This window comes from Nicotiana tomentosiformis, chromosome 2 (assembly GCF_000390325.3).
Source record: "Nicotiana tomentosiformis chromosome 2, ASM39032v3, whole genome shotgun sequence".
In the NCBI taxonomy this organism is placed as follows: domain Eukaryota; kingdom Viridiplantae; phylum Streptophyta; class Magnoliopsida; order Solanales; family Solanaceae; genus Nicotiana; species Nicotiana tomentosiformis.
This window is the reverse complement of record NC_090813.1, coordinates 94,503,763-94,523,373: the sequence shown is the minus strand read 5'-3', so window position 1 is coordinate 94,523,373 and position 19,611 is coordinate 94,503,763. Positions and strand designations below refer to the sequence as shown.

The 19,611-nt window shown below is 38.2% G+C and overlaps 2 protein-coding genes across 2 annotated transcripts; both read left to right on the top strand.

Annotated features, from left to right (window-relative positions):
- The first annotated feature begins 11,284 nt into the window (after nucleotides 1–11,284).
- LOC104095542 (uncharacterized) lies at nucleotides 11,285–15,403 on the top strand. Its single transcript, XM_009601689.4, has 6 exons — nucleotides 11,285–11,518; nucleotides 13,074–13,363; nucleotides 13,483–13,589; nucleotides 13,727–13,859; nucleotides 13,991–14,185; nucleotides 14,837–15,403. Exons 2-6 carry the CDS (start codon nucleotides 13,091–13,093, stop codon nucleotides 15,119–15,121), a joined length of 993 nt encoding a protein of 330 aa, XP_009599984.1. The 5' UTR covers nucleotides 11,285–11,518; nucleotides 13,074–13,090; the 3' UTR covers nucleotides 15,122–15,403.
- A 1,058-nt stretch (nucleotides 15,404–16,461) lies between these two features.
- LOC104095553 (RING-H2 finger protein ATL56-like) lies at nucleotides 16,462–16,932 on the top strand. Its single transcript, XM_009601703.4, has one exon. The coding sequence runs from the start codon at nucleotides 16,462–16,464 to the stop codon at nucleotides 16,930–16,932; it is 471 nt and encodes a 156-aa protein (XP_009599998.2).
- The last annotated feature ends 2,679 nt before the right edge of the window (nucleotides 16,933–19,611 follow it).

The following is a 19,611-nucleotide window of genomic DNA, read 5'->3' as shown; positions in this document are numbered from 1 at the left end:
AACAATAGAAATTTACTCAATCTCATTCAACATCACTAAAAGAAGAAAAAAAATACACCTTATATTATTCATTCGTGGATCTCAACTATCAAGAGCAGAAATAAGATAATTTTGGCATTGCGGCCAAATTTTGATTCCGTGCTTTCTTTTAACGCGTAGTCGTATATAAAATCATTTTGCTAGTATATCATTATCATTATGATCAGAAACAAGTATATATTTATCATTAACAATGTGTATATATATAACATCAGACAAAAAGAAAAAGTATAAAATTATCATTTGTGGATCTCAACAATCAAGATTATGCCGTTGAAGTCCACAAACCCAAAAAATACTATATAATTTTGAGTTCCGACCAATTTTTGATACCTTGCCTTTTTTAACGGCAGTCATATTTATAATGTAATCATTTTGCTAGTGTAAACAAGATCTATTGAGTAATTAGTTTTATCACAATTCAAATGGTCGATTTTGTTTAACTCTAAAACTATACATTTGAATTTATACGTGATTTCTAGATAATTGAATTAATTCGATCCTGAAATAATAAAAGAATTGAGAAAATATGCAATACTTAGCCTTGAGATCGAAATGAAATAGCAGAAACAGTAATTTCGGGAGCAAAGCTTCTAGGCACAATAACAATGAAATCAAAAAGTAAGAAGGTAAAATTATATAAAGCTTTTAATAGATTATAGCGTTAGTTTGCCAGAAAATTCGTTTCCTTGACAATGATAACAGAGCTCACTATTTATAACTGCACCTAGGGAATAAGGTCCTAGGATCATGCCCTTCTTTAATGTCAATTATGAGGGTCATTGAAAAATCTGTAACGGTAAGCATAAATGACAAATTCTTTGTAACAGACAGTGTACTAAATGTTGTAGAATATTTTCCATTAAATGCTACATAATTAGCTTCAGACGCCCCCAAGCATCAGGCCCTGAAAAGATTTCCTGTACAGTTGACTTCCTTTGAAGCTATATCGTGCTGCTTTGGCGCGCAGTGCCCGGGACGCCTTGGAGTCTTCGGGCAACTTTCCATGCTCAAAATAATCGATGATCTCATTCCTCCAGTCCCATACCAAATTAGTCGTATTTACCTCATAGTAGTTATATGCGTCCAAAACCGAGTGCATGAGCTGTACTACCGTCCCGGAGTCTGATCTCTTTATTTTCGTTGATGAGCCGAGGTTAGCTAATGCATATGCTTCTACATTTTCTTCCCTCGGGATATGAGTGATTGACCACTCCCGGAATCGAGCTAGCAAAGCCTGGACCTTCACTACGTATTTTTGCATGCGCTCCTCTTTGGTTTCGAAGATCCCATAGACATGATTTACTACCAACTGGCAGTCGCATTTGATTTCTATGACCTCAGAATCTAGTCCCTGAGCCAGTTCGAGTCCTGCAATCAAAGCTTCATACTCCGCTTCGTTGTTAGTTAAAGGGACCTTTCTTATGGCCTTCCTTAAGGTTTCTCCCGAAGGCGTGGTTAATAATATGGAAAATCCGGACCCCTTTACGTTGGAAGCTTCGTCCGTAAATAAGGTCGAAACCCTCGATGTCGATTCTGACACCATCACTGCTTCTTTGGTTGCTAGAGGTAGCAATCCCTGGACTGAAATCGGCCACTAAATTGGCCAAAACTTATGACTTAATCACAGTCCTAGGTTTATACTCTATGTCGAATTCACTCATTTCGACGGCCCATTTGGCCAATCTGCCCGAGAGTTTGGGTTTGTGAAGGATATTACGCAGGGGAAAGGTGGTCACTACAGCTATCAGGTGACTTTGGTAGTAAGGCCTCAGCTTCCGAGCGGCGACTACGAGAGTTAAGGAGAGCTTCTCGAAATGCAGGTAGTGAGTTTCTGCTCCTGTTAAAATTCTACTAACATAATAAATGGGAGATTGCGTACCTTCGTTCTCACAAACTGTCACGACCCAATTCTCCCTCCGTAAGACGTCGTGACGGCACCTAGTCTCTACGACTAGGTAAGCCTAACAAAAGCGGAAATAACAAAAATGGAGACAAAACTTAACAACTAACTGCAACAGATAACTAAATAACTGGTAACAATGCCGCTCGGCATTTAAAATAACCAACACTCTAGTAATACACAGTATTCCCAAAATTCGGAACATCATAAGTCACAAGCTACAGAAGGAAACTAGTATCTCTATACACCAGAGTCTAATAAAAGAAGTACGGAAGTTAAATGACACAGGAGAGAATGGAAGGGGACTCCGAGGTCTGCGGACGCGGCAGATGTACCTTGAAGACTCCGTACAGCAACAAGCACTCTCAGCTAATAGCGGGGCTGATAAGAAGTACCTGGATCTGCACACAAAATATGTGCGGAAGAGTAGCATGAGTACACCACAACGGTACCCAGTAAGTGCCAAGCCTAACCTCGGTCGAGTAGTGACGAGGTCAGGTCAGGCCCACTGGTAAATAATAAATAAGGCAGGAGAATATACAGTATAATAAGAGACTAGAATTTAGCAAAAGGAAACACAACAAAGCAACAGTACAACACACAGGGGTAAACATCAGGGGATCTCCCGAGATGCCGTCTCGTGCTCCCAAAATAAATATGCAGGGAGAACTCCCGAGGTACCGTCTCGTAGTCTCAAAAGTAAATATACAGGGAGAACTCCCGAAGTACCGCCTCGTAGTCTCTAAAGTAAATATGCAGGGAAAACTCCCGAGGAACCTCCTCGTAGTCTCAAAAGTAAATATATAGGGAGAACTCCCGAGGAACCGCCTCGTAGTCTCAAAAGTAAACACACAGCTCAAACCGATAAATATAACAATTAACATCAAGATTTCCACAGTTAATACTGATAAAGAATAAGGAAAAATAGGAAATCAACTAGGCATATGTAACACCCCGAAAAATTTTGAAGTACTTAAGTGTAAAGCCCGGTAAAATTTGCAAAGAAAATAATGTTTCATGGTGCTCAGACTTTTTGGGTTGAACAATGCACCGAAAAGTAAAGGAAAATTTTTGGCGAAAAAGCGCGTTTATGCGGTCCATTATGCGACTGCATAATCACTCTGTGGGCCGCATAATGGCCGCAAAAGTGAGTAGGAGAGGGCCATTCTGGAAGCAGCTATGCGGTCTACTATGCGATCACATAACTATTATGCGGTGCATTATGCGACCGCATAACAGTTATGCGGACCGCATAGTGACCGCATACACAGACAGATTTTTGATCATTTTTGTCAGCAATTATGCGACCGATATGCGATCTCATATGCGACCGCAGAACCGTTCCGGAGCTACTTTTTGGGTTTTTAAAACCCGACCTTATTTCATTAAATATACTCTTTGGGACATTTTTGAACTATAATCTTATATTTTAGAGTGAGAGAGAGTGCCCTAGAGTGAGAAGGTGTTCTTCAATAATTGTTCTTCAATTCTTGCCCAAGTTAAGGGAAACTCACTAGGTCTTCATCCTAGAGGTAAGATTCTACACCCTAACCCTCACTTTCGAATTTTGTATAAAATTGGATAATTAGGAAGACAATTTCTGGACATGAGGGTTGTTTATTTACATGCATGTGATATCAAGGGGTGTAGGAAGATTGTTGAACTAGGCATGATAAATATTAGATTGCGGGATGATGGAATTCTCCATAAAAGGGCCTTGAAACCTTATGCACACCTTGTGTATGATAAAATGCTCAAATGAGATAGAACCATGATCATCTTCCTAATTTTGGTTCAATTTGTTATATTTCTAAAATAGATTGAAGTTGCTAAGAATTCCGGAATATTTAGAGTGTAAGGAAGCTCAAGTGAGGTATGTTGGCTAAACTCTTCTTTAAGAATTGGAATTCCCAATATCCTTGTAAGTTCCGAGATGTTGATTATAAATGGAGTATTCCGATAAGTTTTATAATGAAGATATATGTTCAATTCATGTTTCAAATGCTCTTATCATATTGCATTATAAATTGAGGATGTGTCCCAAACTATAGATTATGTATCCACATGTTAAAATTTCTAGTCGTGATTTATGTGAAAGTTATTATGCCAAGTTGTGTAGAGATTGTGATTGTGATATACCTCCACCCGCATACATTAGGGTGAGGCGGAATGACCACTTTGTGTGGGAATTATGGTATAGAGATTGTAATTGTGATACACCTCTACCCGCATATATATATTGGGGTGAGGCGGCATGACCGTTTTGTGTAGGGATTATGGTATTGTGGGAATGCACCTCCACCCGCTTATATTGGGGTGAGGCGGTACGACCGATTTGTGTATAGTTTTGGTATTGGTGTGGCACCACCACCCACATACATTTGGGTGAGGCGGCATAGCCTCTTTGTGTAGGTTTTTGGTACTGTGGTTATACATCCACCCGCATACATTGGTGTGAGGCGGCAGGGCTGCTTGATTAGAGTTGTGGTATTGTACATACACTTCCACCTGCATACATCGGGTGATGCGGTGGGGCCGCTTTGTATGAAGATGATTACAGAGGATCTCATCTTAAATCCTATAAATGTTATTTATAGCTTTTAATAAGCTTGCTATGGTTAAAACGGTTATCTATATTATTCTATTGCTGCACTGGTTCATCAAATTCATCTTGTATTTCTGAATTCTTAAATTAGTGTTTAGTTTTCATACTAGTACTATTCGACGGTACTAACGTCCCTTTTGCCGGGGGCGCTGCATCTTTTAAATGGATACAAGTGGTTCCACAACAGGAGATATTGATCAGTGATAGCAGCACACCTTCTTCCCAGCTGACTTGGTGAGCTCCACTTCATCCCGGGGTCATGTATCTTTTATTCTTTGTGTATTATGTTTGAGGTATAGCCGGAACCTTATTGCCGGCATTATCATTGCACTTATCTTTATCTATAGAGGCTCCGTGGATATAGTGTGGGTTGTATAATAGTGTTGGAGAAGTCAAACTCGTGTGTTGTGCTTGAATTACTATTTCCACTTCAGATTATGAAAAATGTGTTTGGAATTGAAACTTTAAAATAAATTAACTGATGGTAAGAAATTGGTATTGCAACATGATCACTTTATTGGTTGATTAACGAAAACATATATATTCTCTTTATTCATGAATGAGTTTGGGTAGAAGGAAATCTAATAGGCTTGCTCGGCCGGGTTCACTCGGTTGAGCACCGGTCGCGCTCTTTGGTTTTGGGGCGTGACAGCATGCTTCACAGAGTTCAAATAAGCAGTTAAAGCATGTAGACATGCGATATTAGACTAAACAGGATAACTACATAAGTTAGTATAACACAATTAAGAATGAAAAACAAATTACTACTCCGAAAAATGGTATAACCCAAATTAAAGGAAAACAGGTTGATACTCAGTAAAATCAGGTTTTACAACAAATAGCCTGTGTACGTACTCGTCACCTCGCGTACACGGCGCTCACATATCATAATAGTACCAAATCCTAAGGGAATTTCCCCCATACAAGGTTAGGCAAGCCACTTACCTCAAACCAAGATCAATCAATCAGTAAGAATGCCCTTTCCTCGATTATCCGACTCCGAATGGCCCAAATCTAGCAAAAAATAATTACATATCATAAATACAACTATAATAGACTAATCTAATTAATGAAATCAAGACTCTAACAAAAAATCTGAAATTCGTCCTAAAAAGTCGACCCGGGCCCACGTCTCGGAATCAGGTAAAAGTCACAAAATACGAATACCCAATCAACCACGAGTTCACTCGTACCAAAATTATCCAAATCCGAATCAAAACTCAAAACTTAGTTGAAGAACTTCCAACCTTTTTTTCCCAAATTTCTCAACCAAATTCCTTAATTAAATGATGAAAACAACTATAGATTAGTCGAATATAACCATAAATGAGTTAAGAATCATTACCCCAAAGTTCTCTCTGAAAAATCCTTGAATTATCGCCTCAATCCGAGCTCTCAAAGACCCAAAATTGAAAATGGGATAAAACCCTTGAACTTGGCTTTTTCTGCACAGGGATTTCGCACATGCGGACCTCTAGTTGCACCTGCGGAAATTCAATCGCAGGTGCGGAAATGGCTTAAGGTGACTGGGACCGCTTGTGTGATTTCGCACCTGCGATTCCTCTAGCGCATCTGCGGACATCGCAGATGCGGTATTTTTCACGCACCTGCGGCCCCTGACCAAACCTCCCAACTCTTCTTCTGCTCCATATTGCCCGCACCTGCAGGTCAGACTTGCACAGGTGCGATTACACCAGAACCAAAAAATCTTCAACAACTAGCCTAAGTCCAAAAATCAATCTGTTAAGCATCTGAAACACACCTGAGGCCCCCGTGACCTCAACCAAACATATTAACCAGTCCAAAAATACCATATGAACTTAGTTGAGCCCTCGAATCACATCAAACAACACTTAAAATATGAATCACCCTCCGATTCAAACTTAATGAACTTGAAACTTCAAATTTCTATAACCGATGCCGAAACCTATCAAATCACGTCCGACTGACCCCAAATTTTTCACACAAGTCATATTCAACATTTGGTACCTACTCAAACTTTCGGAATCGGAATACGGCCCCGATATCAAAAAGTCTACTTTCAATCAAACTTCCCAAAAATTCAACTTTCGCCATTTCAAGCCTAATTTATCTACATGCCTCCAAAACACCATCCGGACACGCTCCTAAATCCAAAATCACCCAACAGAGCTAACGGAACCGACGAAACTCCATTCCGGAGTCGTCCTCACATAGTTCAAACTACGGTCAAAATCCTAATACTTAAGCTTCCGTTTTAGGGACTAAGTGTCCCAAAATACTTCGAAACCACGAACAAACCTTCCGACAAGTCACATAGGCAGAAAAAGATATGGGGGAAGCAGTAAACATGGGATCGGGACCATTACTCTTAAAATGACCGGCCGGGTCGTTACACGAACTAACAATGTTTCACCTTCCTTCGGTTTTTCTAGTAACGGAGAGCTTGACAAGTACCTTTTCAAATATCTCAAAGCCTGTTGGCATTCTGGGGTCCATTCTAAAATGTTTTTTTTCTAGCAGCGCGAAGAAATGGTGGCATTTCTCTAATGACCGGGAAATAAACCTGCTCAAAGCGGTCAATCTCCATGTGAGCCTTTGATCTTATTTCACGCTTGATAGCTGGTCCGGGATATCTTCGATGGCTTTGATCTTATCGGGGTTTACCTCAATCCCCCTTTGTGATACTAGAAATCTTATGAACTTGTCGGAGCTGACCCCGAACGCGCATTTCTCAGGGTTAAGCTTCATGTTATTCTTCTTTAGGATGTCAAAAGTTTCTTGCAAATGCTTAAGATGATCACCTGCGTTCAAAGACTTAACAAGTATATCGTCTATATAAACTTCCATGGTTTTCCTTATATGTTTTTCAAACATCTTGTTTACGAGCCGTTGATAAGTGGCTTCGATGTTCTTTAGCCCGAAGGGCATCACATTATAGCAATATGTGCCGAAATTCGTTATGAACAAAGTCTTTTTCTGATCCTCCAGGTTCATCTTAATTTGGTTGTACTCAAAATAAGCATTGAGGAAACTCATTAACTCGTGCACGGCCGTTGCACCAATCATTTGATCGATGTTTGGCATTGGGAACAAGTCTTTTGGGCACGCCTTATTCAAGTCCTTATAATCTACACACATGCAAAATTTTATTTTTCTTAGGAACTACTACCACATTAGCTAGCCAGTCTGGATACTTTACCTCTCAGATTGAACCGATATCAAGTAGGCAAGTTACCTTTTCTTTGACGAATTTATTCCTGGCCTCCGCAATATGGCATTTATTTTGTCTTACCGGAGGGATGTTGGGATCCAATCTTAGCTTGTGTACGGCCACTTCCGTTGGGATACCTGTCATATCCGCATGCGATCACGCAAAACAATCAGCATTGTATTAAAGAAATTCAGTAAAGTCAGACCTGAGCTCGGGGTAAAGTCCTGTCCCCAAGTGGAATTTCCTATCCAAGAACTTTTCAAACAATGCAAGTTGCTCGAGCTCTTCCGATATGGACTTTGTTGCATCCGTCTCTTCTGTACCTGGGAGTATCTTGGCACCTGATAAGATTCCCACGCTTCTTCCCCCCTGGTTAACTTCACTTGATTCGAGAGCAGGCACCGGTTCCTGTAATTGCTAAATCGCATTCATCTCCCTTGCTGCCGGTTGATCGGCTTTTATATATTTAATCCCTTCGGGAGTTGGGAATTTCAGCAATTGATGATATATTAATGGTACGGCTTTCATCTCGTACAACCACGGTTTGCGAGGTTGAATCCGCCAAGGAGTTTTGTGGCCAGAATAATACTTCCGGTAAGTTTGGCTTGCCCCAATACCCCTCATTGTATGATATTGGCCGAATATCCTGGATCCACCAAAACACGTTAGATTTTAAAATCTAGTACATTTAAAGAAATTACCAATGCATCATTGTGCGGTAGCAACAGTCCGTTTGCGTCCTCCTTCGTGAAAGTGAATGTCGTCTTCAGCGACTTCCCAGAGTCTCTTGCTATGGTTATTGACACCTTCATCTTCTTTGCTGCCAAGAAGGTAACCCTGTTGATCTCGTTCCCCACGAAGATCATATTGATTGTCTGGCGCGAGGGGTCTTCTCCTGTTTTTGTAGTTCTCCGCGTTATCACGGTTGCTACCATAATTATTCTTGACCCGGACACTTAAGAATTCCCTGAGACGTCTATTTTTCAATAGTGTCGCCACCTCTTCACGCAGATGCCGGCAATCCCCAGTCCGGCGGCCATTCGTCCCGTGGTACTTGCACTACAAATTGGGATCCCTCTAGCTGGGATCGGACCTCATCGACTTCGGGAACCGTGCTTCTTTAATGTTCCTCATACCTGATACAAATTCAACTACAGTGGCGTCGAAGTTTTATTTTGATAGCCTGGGGTAAGAAGGATCCCTTGTACCTGATGTTTCTTTGTCCTGCAACGATCTGTTATTTTGACCGCGATCGGTTCTGATATCGGTAACGAACCTGTCTGCCGACCGAAAACCTCTGCCACGTCCTTCGACCTGTTCGTAGGGAAAAAATTGACCCCTCGAAGACCGTCTATCTGTGTCAAAATTGTCTTTTGATTTTTCTTTATTCTTCTCCTGTCCTTTTGCCGATGCCGGAAAGCCAATCTGATCATCTTCGAAACTTATCTTAGATTCATACCGGTTGTGAACATCCGCCCAAGTCGTCGCTTGGAACTCAAGTAAGCTTTCCTTCAATTTTCGGGAAGCATCATAACTTCTCGGATTCAGACCCTTGGTAAATGCCTCAGCCTCCCATTCGTCATGTATAGCTGGGAGCAACATCCTCTCCTTTTGGAACCGGGTGACGAATTCCCGCAGCAACTTAGACTCACCTTGTGCAATTCTGAATATGTCGGCCTTTCGGGCCCGCACCTTTCTGGCCCCGGTATGGGCCTTAATAAAAGAATCCACGAGCATCTCAAAGGAACCTATGGAATGCTCGGGTAACAACGAATACAACGTCAAGGCTCCCTTCGTGAGAGTCTCACCGAATTTCTTCAGGAAAACAGATTCAATCTCATGGGGAGCTAAATCTTTCCCCTTCATCGCCGTTGTATAGGTGGTAATATGCTCTTGAGGGTCCGAAGTCCCATCATATTTCGGCAGGTCGAGCATTTTAAACCGCTTCGGGATCAATTCTGGTATTGTGCTTAGTTTATACGGCAACTGAGTATACTTCTTCGAGTCCGGCTCTTTCAGCACTGGTGGTGCACCAGGGATTTGGTCCATGCAGGCGTTCACTTCCCTCATAAACTACAGGAGCTCGCTTTTGAAGGGATCGCTCTCATTGTTATGACTGGAACAACTCCCTCCGGCCCCATCAGAGCCGACCTCGCCCCTTGGGGTATTGTTATCGACCCTCTGCATTGTCTGATTTGCGGGCGGGGGACTGGACCTCGTCCATTTGCATTATTGGAAGCACCTGACAACGCCTGCTTTATTTCTGTCATAACCTTATCGGCTTATCCTGCCGAGTGAGATGGCCTAGAATGACCTCTTGTTGCTCTTGCAGGACCCTTGCCGCTTCAACAACATGGTCCTCTTCAGCATCATTGGGAGTTTCCTCTCGAACATGTCGCGGGTACTGCCTGTCGTGGATCGGCGTAGCATCGCTTTTCTCATTGCGGGTGTTATTGATTGAATCCTCGTGCTGAGGCTGGTTTCCTTGGTCCTCAAGATTGTGTATGTTGTTAACACCATTGTTTGCCATTTTTTGTGATTTTTTTATTAGGAAGAAATAATCAAAACACGTTAGTAAAAGAGGCAAAGATCAACTTAATTACACGACTGTCTAGGCCCCACGGTGGGCGCCAAACTGTTTACCCGTAAAACGGTACACTTGAATTTATACGTGGTTTCTAGACATGTGGATTAATTCGATCCTGAAATTATAAAAGAATTGAGAAAATATGCAATACTTAACCTTGAGGTCGAGATGAAATAGCAGAAACAGTAATTCCGGGAGCAAGGCTTCCGGGCACAACAACAATGAAATCAAAAAGTAAGAAGGTAAAATTGTATAAAGCTTTTAATAGCTTATAGCGTCAGTTTGCTAGAAAATTCGTGTTCTTTACAATGATAACAAAGCTCACTATTTATAGCTGCACCTAGGGAACAAGGTCTTAGGATCATGCCCTTTTGTGATGTCAATTATGAGGGCCATTGAAGAATGTGTAACGGTAAATATAAATGACAAATTCTTTATAACGGACAGTGTACTAAATACTGTAAAATATTTTTCATTAAATGCTAGTGGGTGACAGCTATTTATTGCATCTTTATGAACGTCATTCTTTCCGGTAACAAATGGAATAGTTGTCTTCGGTTTTAGCTGTCCTCTGTTTTCGACTCCACGTGTTACTCTCGTATGCAATTACCCAGCATAGCATATTTTTACCATATACAGATTTCAAATTCGAATCTTCTTAATGATATGCGAGCATTATGGTCTAATTAAGTCTTTCTTAGTAATATTATTTTTGGTAATTTCTTAAATAGAAAATAAGCAACTTAATTGGCGGAGAAACAGTCCTCGTCAAATGATGTGGTCATCAAATTCAAACAATTGCTTTCCTTCTGTTGAAAGGTCAGTTCAAATTGAAGTCTCAACTTTCATAAGCGGGGATTTAATATTTTAATTATAGTAAGTGGCAGTAATTATGACAAAATATAGGGGTATATTTGTAAACACGAAAATCGCGAATTTATGTCTTTGGACTCTCTCTGCTACGCGGTCACATGTACATTTCCCGTGCTGCCGGCCCAAGTCTGGTGTCAAATAGCGCCGTCCCATACTGCTACTGTTTTCGCCGGTTACAAATATCTCTTTCTTTCTCCTTCTACTCTCTACGCTTCACTCAGTATACACATCAAATTCTCTTTTGTTTAGTAGGTTAAAATCTGCTTTTGTTTTTGAAGAGGAGAGTTCAAATCATTTCGATTTGCCACATTTTTTCTGGTATCGTTAATCTTCGCTTACTGTTTATTTACTGTTTTATATGTTTGTGAAACTTTGGAAAATAGTAATCCACATTCGAAATTTCGAATTACAGATGTTGCTGAGCATTGCATTTTTGTGAATCTCTGCTGGAGGAATTTAATAGTATATATGTTTGTTGATTGTGCTCTGAAGTTGCTTACTCGATCTATGAATTTTTTTTCTTGCTGAGATCCTTGCGATTCTACTCTAAAATGTGTTCCGTTCCTCTTTTGGAATGTTTTTGTCTAGTACGTATTGCTTGTTCTAGTTGATTCTTCTGATCCAGTAGTGAAGATCCTTGCACCGATTATTTCCTGTTTAAAATGTTATACTAGGAATTTGTTAGTAATGATTATTGAAAAATAATACTGGAGTTTGATGTTTCTAATCATTGTTTGAATAGTGATTCAAGGTGATGTGTTGCTAACTTCGACGGACAAAGATAAGCTAATGATATCATTTGGACTTAACTTAGGGTTTCACGCTTGCTAGCTGTTCTTTTCTTTTCATTAAAATATTTTTGCAGCATGATTTGAGTAAATAGTGACGATCTACATTCACGATATCTACTCTACTTAATTTACTGGCGGAGTGATTTTCACATCTAATGCTGCCAATTTGGAGTGAAGTAATGTCGTCCAACTTTCAATGTTAAAGTTCATCAGATAAAAAATTGGATACTTCATTGAGAAACGTTAGATCACAATGTCCTTTTTCTTTTAGATCACTATGTTCTCTCTCCATTTCTCCAGCTATTGCTACATCATTTACTTTATAATGTGATGCTCTAGTTTATTTGGGAAATGTTGATGGTACTGTTATACTCTTATGAAATTTTCAATTCTCATTGAAGATGTTTTGAAAATATCTTCTATCCAGTGTAAACAAAAACTTCAACAAAAGGAATCTTGACATTCCAATTAGTCAAGGGACGGTGGAAAAAAAAAGGAACAAGTTAGTGAAGTGAAATTAACAACAGTATGAGAAAGCATAGTTGAGGTCCAAAAGCGCTAAACACCCAACAGTTGAGAAACCAAAGTGTTATGTTTTCGTATGTATGTTAGCTTTCTTAACCTTGATCAAGCCATCAAGGAAATTGAGTGAGCAATGCTAATGATTTCACTTATTCGTTCTAATGTATGAATTACAAATTTCATTGGAGGTTTGCAGCTAAGTCCTTGACTAAGCGTGCTTTAGTTCTTCAACATAAAGTTGTTCCACACTTTGAAAGCAATGCCTTCTATCTTTCTGGGATCATAGCAAATAAACTTCATTTATGAGTCTGTACTCTTAGTTTTGGTCACTGGTTCTTGGGCTATCATCCTATTGAGGCCAGAACTCCATCTTGTAGAATGTGGTCATGTGTATTATGACATTTTGATCGGAAAGTTGTTGGGTTGAAATGTTAGTTCTACCCTGGAGTTTAGATATCTGTTTATTTTGTTACTTTTTCCTCTTTATGCTATGAATAATGTTTGCTTAAGTGTATTGCTGACTTGGCTCTTAACAACCCTGTCCACTGCTGGTGTTTCAGAAGCTATTCTCTATAAGATGTCTGAGGAAGCGGCTCAAGATCTCACTGCACTACCTGAAGCTGAGAAGAATAATGAAAATTCCAGTAATGGGAGTGTTCCCGTTACAGTGCTTGAGAGCGTTGATAAAAATCATAAAGAGAAGGAAAGAGAAAAGCCTGTCTTACTGGTTGAGCTTGATCTTAATGGAGACAATAAGGTGAATACTGGGGCAGAGATTGGAAATTCAGAAGTAGAATACATAGAATCTGAGAATTTGAATGATTTAGAAGATGTCGACACAAGTCTGAAGGTAAAGATTCCTGATATAGTTTTGATATTGGCTTCTTGTAATTTGTATATCTGTTTACCTTATGTTGATTACACAAGTCTCTTTTCAATGTCGTTGCATCTCCTTTTTTCATGTTCTAGACTCTATTGACTGGACTAGACTCCAAGGACTGGGTTTTAGTGTGTGAGGCACTTAATGATGTTCGGCGTCTGTCCATATTTCACAAAGAAGCAATGGTTGATATGTTGTAAGTCACATTTGTAACTGAGGATATAACTTGAAAGATATTTGATCATGCTGTTCTAGCTGGTTTAGATAGATATCTTTGTATAATTTCCTTTTGTTTTATGCTTTCCTACTTATGTTTGCTACTTAAATGAGCAGGGGAAATGTGATCTCTCTTATTGTGAAATCTTTGAAAAATCCAAGAAGTGCTGTTTGTAAAACAGCTATTATGGCATCAGCTGACATTTTCAAAGCATACTGTGACAGCATAGTTGACTTGATGGATCCACTGGTAACTTTAATTTTAATTCTCATTTGTTGTGACTTATGATTGCATTTGCATTATAGTTTCTGGTCCATCTCCTTCCTTAAGTGAATATGGCCTTGTCCTTGTGCTCATGACGTGACTGTGTCCTTGCTTAGCTTGTACAACTTCTTCTGAAATCTTCACAAGACAAGCGATTTGTATGCGACGCAGCTGAGAAAGCTCTAATAGCTATGACGACATGGGTTTCTCCATCACTATTATTACCGAAGCTGCAACCTAATCTGAAACACAGAAATCCTCGAATTCGAGCAAAAGCTTCAATGTGCTTTTCTCGAAGTGTACCACGTCTGGTGAGAGTTCTAATTGCCAAAATATCTCTTTTTATGTGACATATACTCTGGCATATGAACTTTAGTTGTTTCATTCGTACAATTTAGTCCTGCTATTCATTATTTAACCATTTTGTTTGTTTATCTGCTGACTAAGATCTTTCCCTTGGCTATGTTTTGTTGACAATATACAGATAAGAAAGTAAGCTCAAGTTCTTTGAAGTATTCTAATAACTATTTACCTGATAAAAAAAAAGTATTCTAATAACCATTTACCGTTTAAGGAATGACTAGGTAACAATTTGTCAGTCTCTTGATTATATTTCTTAATAGTCATAGTTAAATAAAGCCAAGGAATTTTTGCATTTTGTTCATAATGCTATAGTAGCTGCTCTCATAATCTCATTAGTTACCCCCTCGTGGTCGTTTATTACTTATGTTTTTGTTTGGTGGTTCTTGTTGAATGAAAACAATAAAGATTGCTTCTTAGTGAACTGTTAGCAGCCACTGAAAACGTTAATCAGACATTTGTGGCTTTTCAACATGTTGCTGAAATATGAAAGAGGAATAAACTCTTTGTCCTGGTTCTGGCCTTTTGTTTTCTAGGTGTTTTGCTAATTTCCTTGTTACTACTAGATGTGGTCTTTACTAACAGAGTAGCATGCTTTGCAGGGAGTAGAGGGAATCAGAGCATATGGAATTGAAAACTTGATCCAAATAGCTGTATCCCAGCTCAGTGACCAGCTTCCTGAGTCAAGGGAGGCTGCTCGTACGCTGTTGTTAGAACTGCAAACTATCTATGAAAAAGCACTCAATGTTACCCCAACAGAAGTGAGTGAAGAGGCAGAAACAATTTCCTGGGAGCATTTTTGTCAATCAAAGCTTTCGCCTTTGAGTGCTCAAGCAGTTCTGCGTGTAACCAATCTCACTAGGGAGGGTATTGTTTTAGGTTCATAGCATTTGTGTGATGAGCTATAGTTCACTTTTGTCCTTCCTCATTTTTTGGTTTGGTTTTCTTATACCTGTATATACCATTAAAAGTTTGAGGTGTTTGCGAGGCAGTTGAACCATATCTAGAGCTATAGTTCCTATAGTATCTTGAATATATGGTTTAGATTACGTCGTATTGTGCTTAAAATCATTCATGAATGCTTGCTTTGCAGTATTACTTGTAATTGTGCTCGTTCATTGTTTGTCTTACTATTTTAATGGTTGAAAAGCGAAATGCGTTACTGTGAAGTCAAGGAAAGTTGTTCATCATGGCGAAACCGAGATTGTTTGTCATAATCTGTTCGTTTTCCTGGTTAAATATATTGTTTTGGGAATTGTGACATTTCATCAGCCTCTTCCTTCCAATGATTATGTTTATTTCTTCTCTATCATCATCTTGTGTTGGATCAAAAGATTTTCTTTGTCCACGTTCATCAGATTATTTACATGTGACTGATGTATATAGCTATACTTGTTAACTTACTTTATCTCCTATTAAAGGGGAGCCCTGGAAACCGGGTAAGAACAAACGTGATGGCTGGTTAGCACTTTTACTGTGTGACTGTCAACGACTATTATTGGGTTAAAACAGGAAACAATGCAGAAAAGAATGCTTTCCTGCGGAACTCGAATTGGCCAAGTGCATCACTTCATTACAGAAAATTTGTAACATAGGCTTCTCGGTCATTCACCCGAACCACCCACTTAATTTTAAGAAATGATAGGACGACTTAAAGCTTGTACTTTGTATCTTCAGAAACTTCATAAATACTTTTCAGTAACTACAGCAATTACGAGCCAAATCCCTGCATTTGTTTGTGTTACACCAACTTCACAGATTAAAACAACCCAAGCCCCACAGAACATTAAACTATTACAATTTTTTTTTTTTAAATTATTACAAATTCAAAACAGACAACGTTACCGTCAGCTACCTATACCGTCCGAAATTCTTTTAGGTGAATAAGACTAAAACTTATTCTTATGTAAGAACATATCTTAATCCTAAATTATAATAACACAGAAAGAATGCATGAGATGAAGCAGAATCCAAAAAAAAAAAAAAAGAGTAGACGAATATTTCTGCATTCCAATAGAATCATATCTTCCACCAGTCAATTGTTGCAAAACCTAAGCATCTTTTGCTCCAAATCCATTTCTCTTGGAACTAAGGAGCCAATATGTAAGTAAACTCTCACTGTGAATCTTCATTTCATCCTCAGAACATGAGTTTTTGTAAAGGATTTTAACTTATAATGAAGAACCATGAACTGGGCATTGCCTCGCGGGTTACTCGGGTTATAATCATGGCACTGGTGATATCAGTGATATTGCTACTTGTTTTTGTCGGAGTTCTTGTCCTGATTCATGTCTGTGTAGTATTGAGGGCATTTAGAAGAAGAATTGACAACGTTAATATGATGGAAAGAGGTGCCAGCATGTCCCAAGAGGATATAGAAAAGCTCCCTTGCTTTGATTTTCAAGCCAAAGAGAAGGGAATTAGTAGCACAGTGGACTGTGCAATTTGTTTGGATAGTCTCAAGGTGGGTGATAAGTGCAGAATTTTGCCTCAATGCGACCACTATTTTCATGCTGAATGCATAGATTTGTGGCTCTTGAAATCCTCCTTTTGTCCAATATGTAGGGCTAGCGCTGATATTCTGAGGGGTTGTTCCATATCCGCAGGAGAAAGCACCGGATACAGTGAAAGTGGACAAACCAGAGAACACAACGCCAACATGACTGAGACAAGAATTGAGTTGAGAGAAAGCCAATAAGTTGATAATTTTAATTAGTATCGACCTATAAAAAGCGTCCATGTTAAGTGGCTCATATTGATCGAAGGAACGAGTTGTTGTCTGGTTGTATGATCTTGGTATCTTGGATTACCTCACCTTCTGATAAGCAATTGAATTTCAAAGTTGAGTTAGGTTCATGGTCCATTTTCTTCGCACAATATCAAAATTAGACCCGCTCCTATTTTGGTTTAACCAATATTGGTTCTCATGTTATAATTGGTTTACACAATTATATTGTACTGCGTTGTGAGCTTTATGAAAAAGAGTAGCAAAATGAATAATGATGCATTCGGGTGATGCAAATGTGTTTTCGTAATATTGTCAGCAGTTTCGTCATAAATTACTCAATACTAAAGAACAAACAAGAAAAGATCCAAGGAGAGGGTTGACACCCCCACGCCGGGGAACACCAAACTACCTTCCAATATTTTTTTGGGCCTTGGCAGGGTGTAAATGGTTCGGTTATGCCGATTATTTTATAAAATTAATACCATACTAATTTTTCGGTTATTCTATAATGTATAATCAAAATTAGACTTTTTAAAACTGTCTTAATCATGTCGGTTTCTCTTCGACATCGGTACGGTTCGATTAATTTTCGGTATTTTTTAAAATGTCATGTAAAAGTAGTAGAAGTAGAATGCAATAACATACGTACTTTTATAGGACTTAGCAAAACTCTCTATACATTTTTACTATTTAAAGGGCGATGGATTAAGAACATGAAAGATGGTCAGAATATAGATCCATTAACTATTCTACAATAGCATAAAAGACACTAAGCAAAGACAAAGAAAATATAAATCACACGAGTGGAAAGATATTAACCAAGCTGAGACTCAAAAATAAAGTCTAGAGAAGATTAAATATTCAAAAAGATAAATCTAAATCATACGAAATAAAACGTATTCAATACATTGTACTTTGCTACTCATAATTGCTAGAATACCTTGTGTCTTGCTAGTGAATATGCTGAAAATAGTTTAGTTTTAATATGAGTAGCATAATAAGTTGAGAATTAGAATTTTGAGTTTAATTACTTCTTGACTTGTAACTGTGTTCATAATTACAAGTCCCACGGAAAAATTTAATGCTTTATTATTTTTAAACTTATATATAAATATATTTTTTATATATAAATTTATTCGGTACGGTTCGGTATTTTTTCGGTTTATTTTTATAAAATAAAAAACCTATCATAATTATCGGTACGGTTATAGAAATATATAAAAACCTATGGTTTTATTAAAAGAAACCTAAAAATCGGTTCGGTACGGTACGGATCAGTCAGTTTAGTCAGTTTTTAAATATCTATCGACAGTCCTGGGCCTTGGTATCTTATCAATTATATTCACTACTATTCAATTAAAGTAAAAGAATTGGCCAATACTAAAGGATATTTTAGTAAATTTTGCATTTAAAGGAAACTCTATATCATTTTATACATAAAGATGAATGTTGTTTTGTGAAAGATTTAATTTAAGTACGCTGATACTCGTAAAAATTTATGAAATAATTAATGATCTTTAATTTATTATAGCAAGTAACCTGCCTTGTTTTCGAGAATATTAATCTCACTTATTATTAAACATTACTCTATAGTTATCTTTTTGGTAACTTAGTAGTATTATCAAAGACAATTATGTATAATTAAATTAATGTATAAAAGTTAAACTCATTACCTCATTAAACCAATTGTTTTAGTATTTTTCACATCGTGAATGCATAGGCATATACTAGGATTATATATTTTTGACCTCTCTGGACTCTAGTCATTGGTTTTTTTATCGAATACAAATGGATAAAAGACAAAACTAAAAGAGCAAAAATCAAAGGAACGTAGTATAAGGCTATAAGCTGCTAGAAACCTTCCTACATTTCCATAATACGTATTAGCTCATTTGCAGGCAGGCGAGAAGTGCTAGTTTTCCCTTATTTTAGTTAAGGTGATGAGAATAAACATTTTTTGTTTCTGGTTTCTCAACTACTTTTCCTTCGGACAATTCATCAAAATCTTTCCGTCACTATCGCTATGTGAAGTTTAAACCAAGAATATTTTTTTTCTTTATAAGAAAGTAGCAATGTCAAATACTGACCTCATTTAACAACAAAACTTTTTTCTCTTAAAAAACTGAGACTTAAATTTTACCTCCATATTTAGCACTGCTTTTTTATCTTTTCTTGCTGACATAACGCAGCTATGCAAGTAGAGCAAAAACAATCATTTCTGTATACATAAAAAATTATCCCTTACTATAAGGTAGGATTTTAGTGTAACGCTAAAAGTGGTTCAAATTAAAATTGCTTTAGGTTAACAGGTTCAAATCTGGATTCTTGCATTTTCTAACCTTTATTAGAATTCCTGACTCGGCCACTTACTGTTTTCTCTCCGTTTTGAAAGTGTGGACAATCTTTAATGGGGATTTACACAAGGAACAGGACCAAACATCTTAATGTCATTACTGCTATCTGCATTTTCAACTTAGTCAACATTGCTAGCCTTGCATTTTCACAGCATTCTGTTGCTGAATGCATTTTTCAACTGAGGAAGTCTTCACTCTTCAGCACTGTATAAATCAGGTGATGGAGGTGGAAACTGGGGTGGTTTCTTGAATGATGAAGTTTGTGAAGAACCGTTCCGAGACTACATTTATGCAA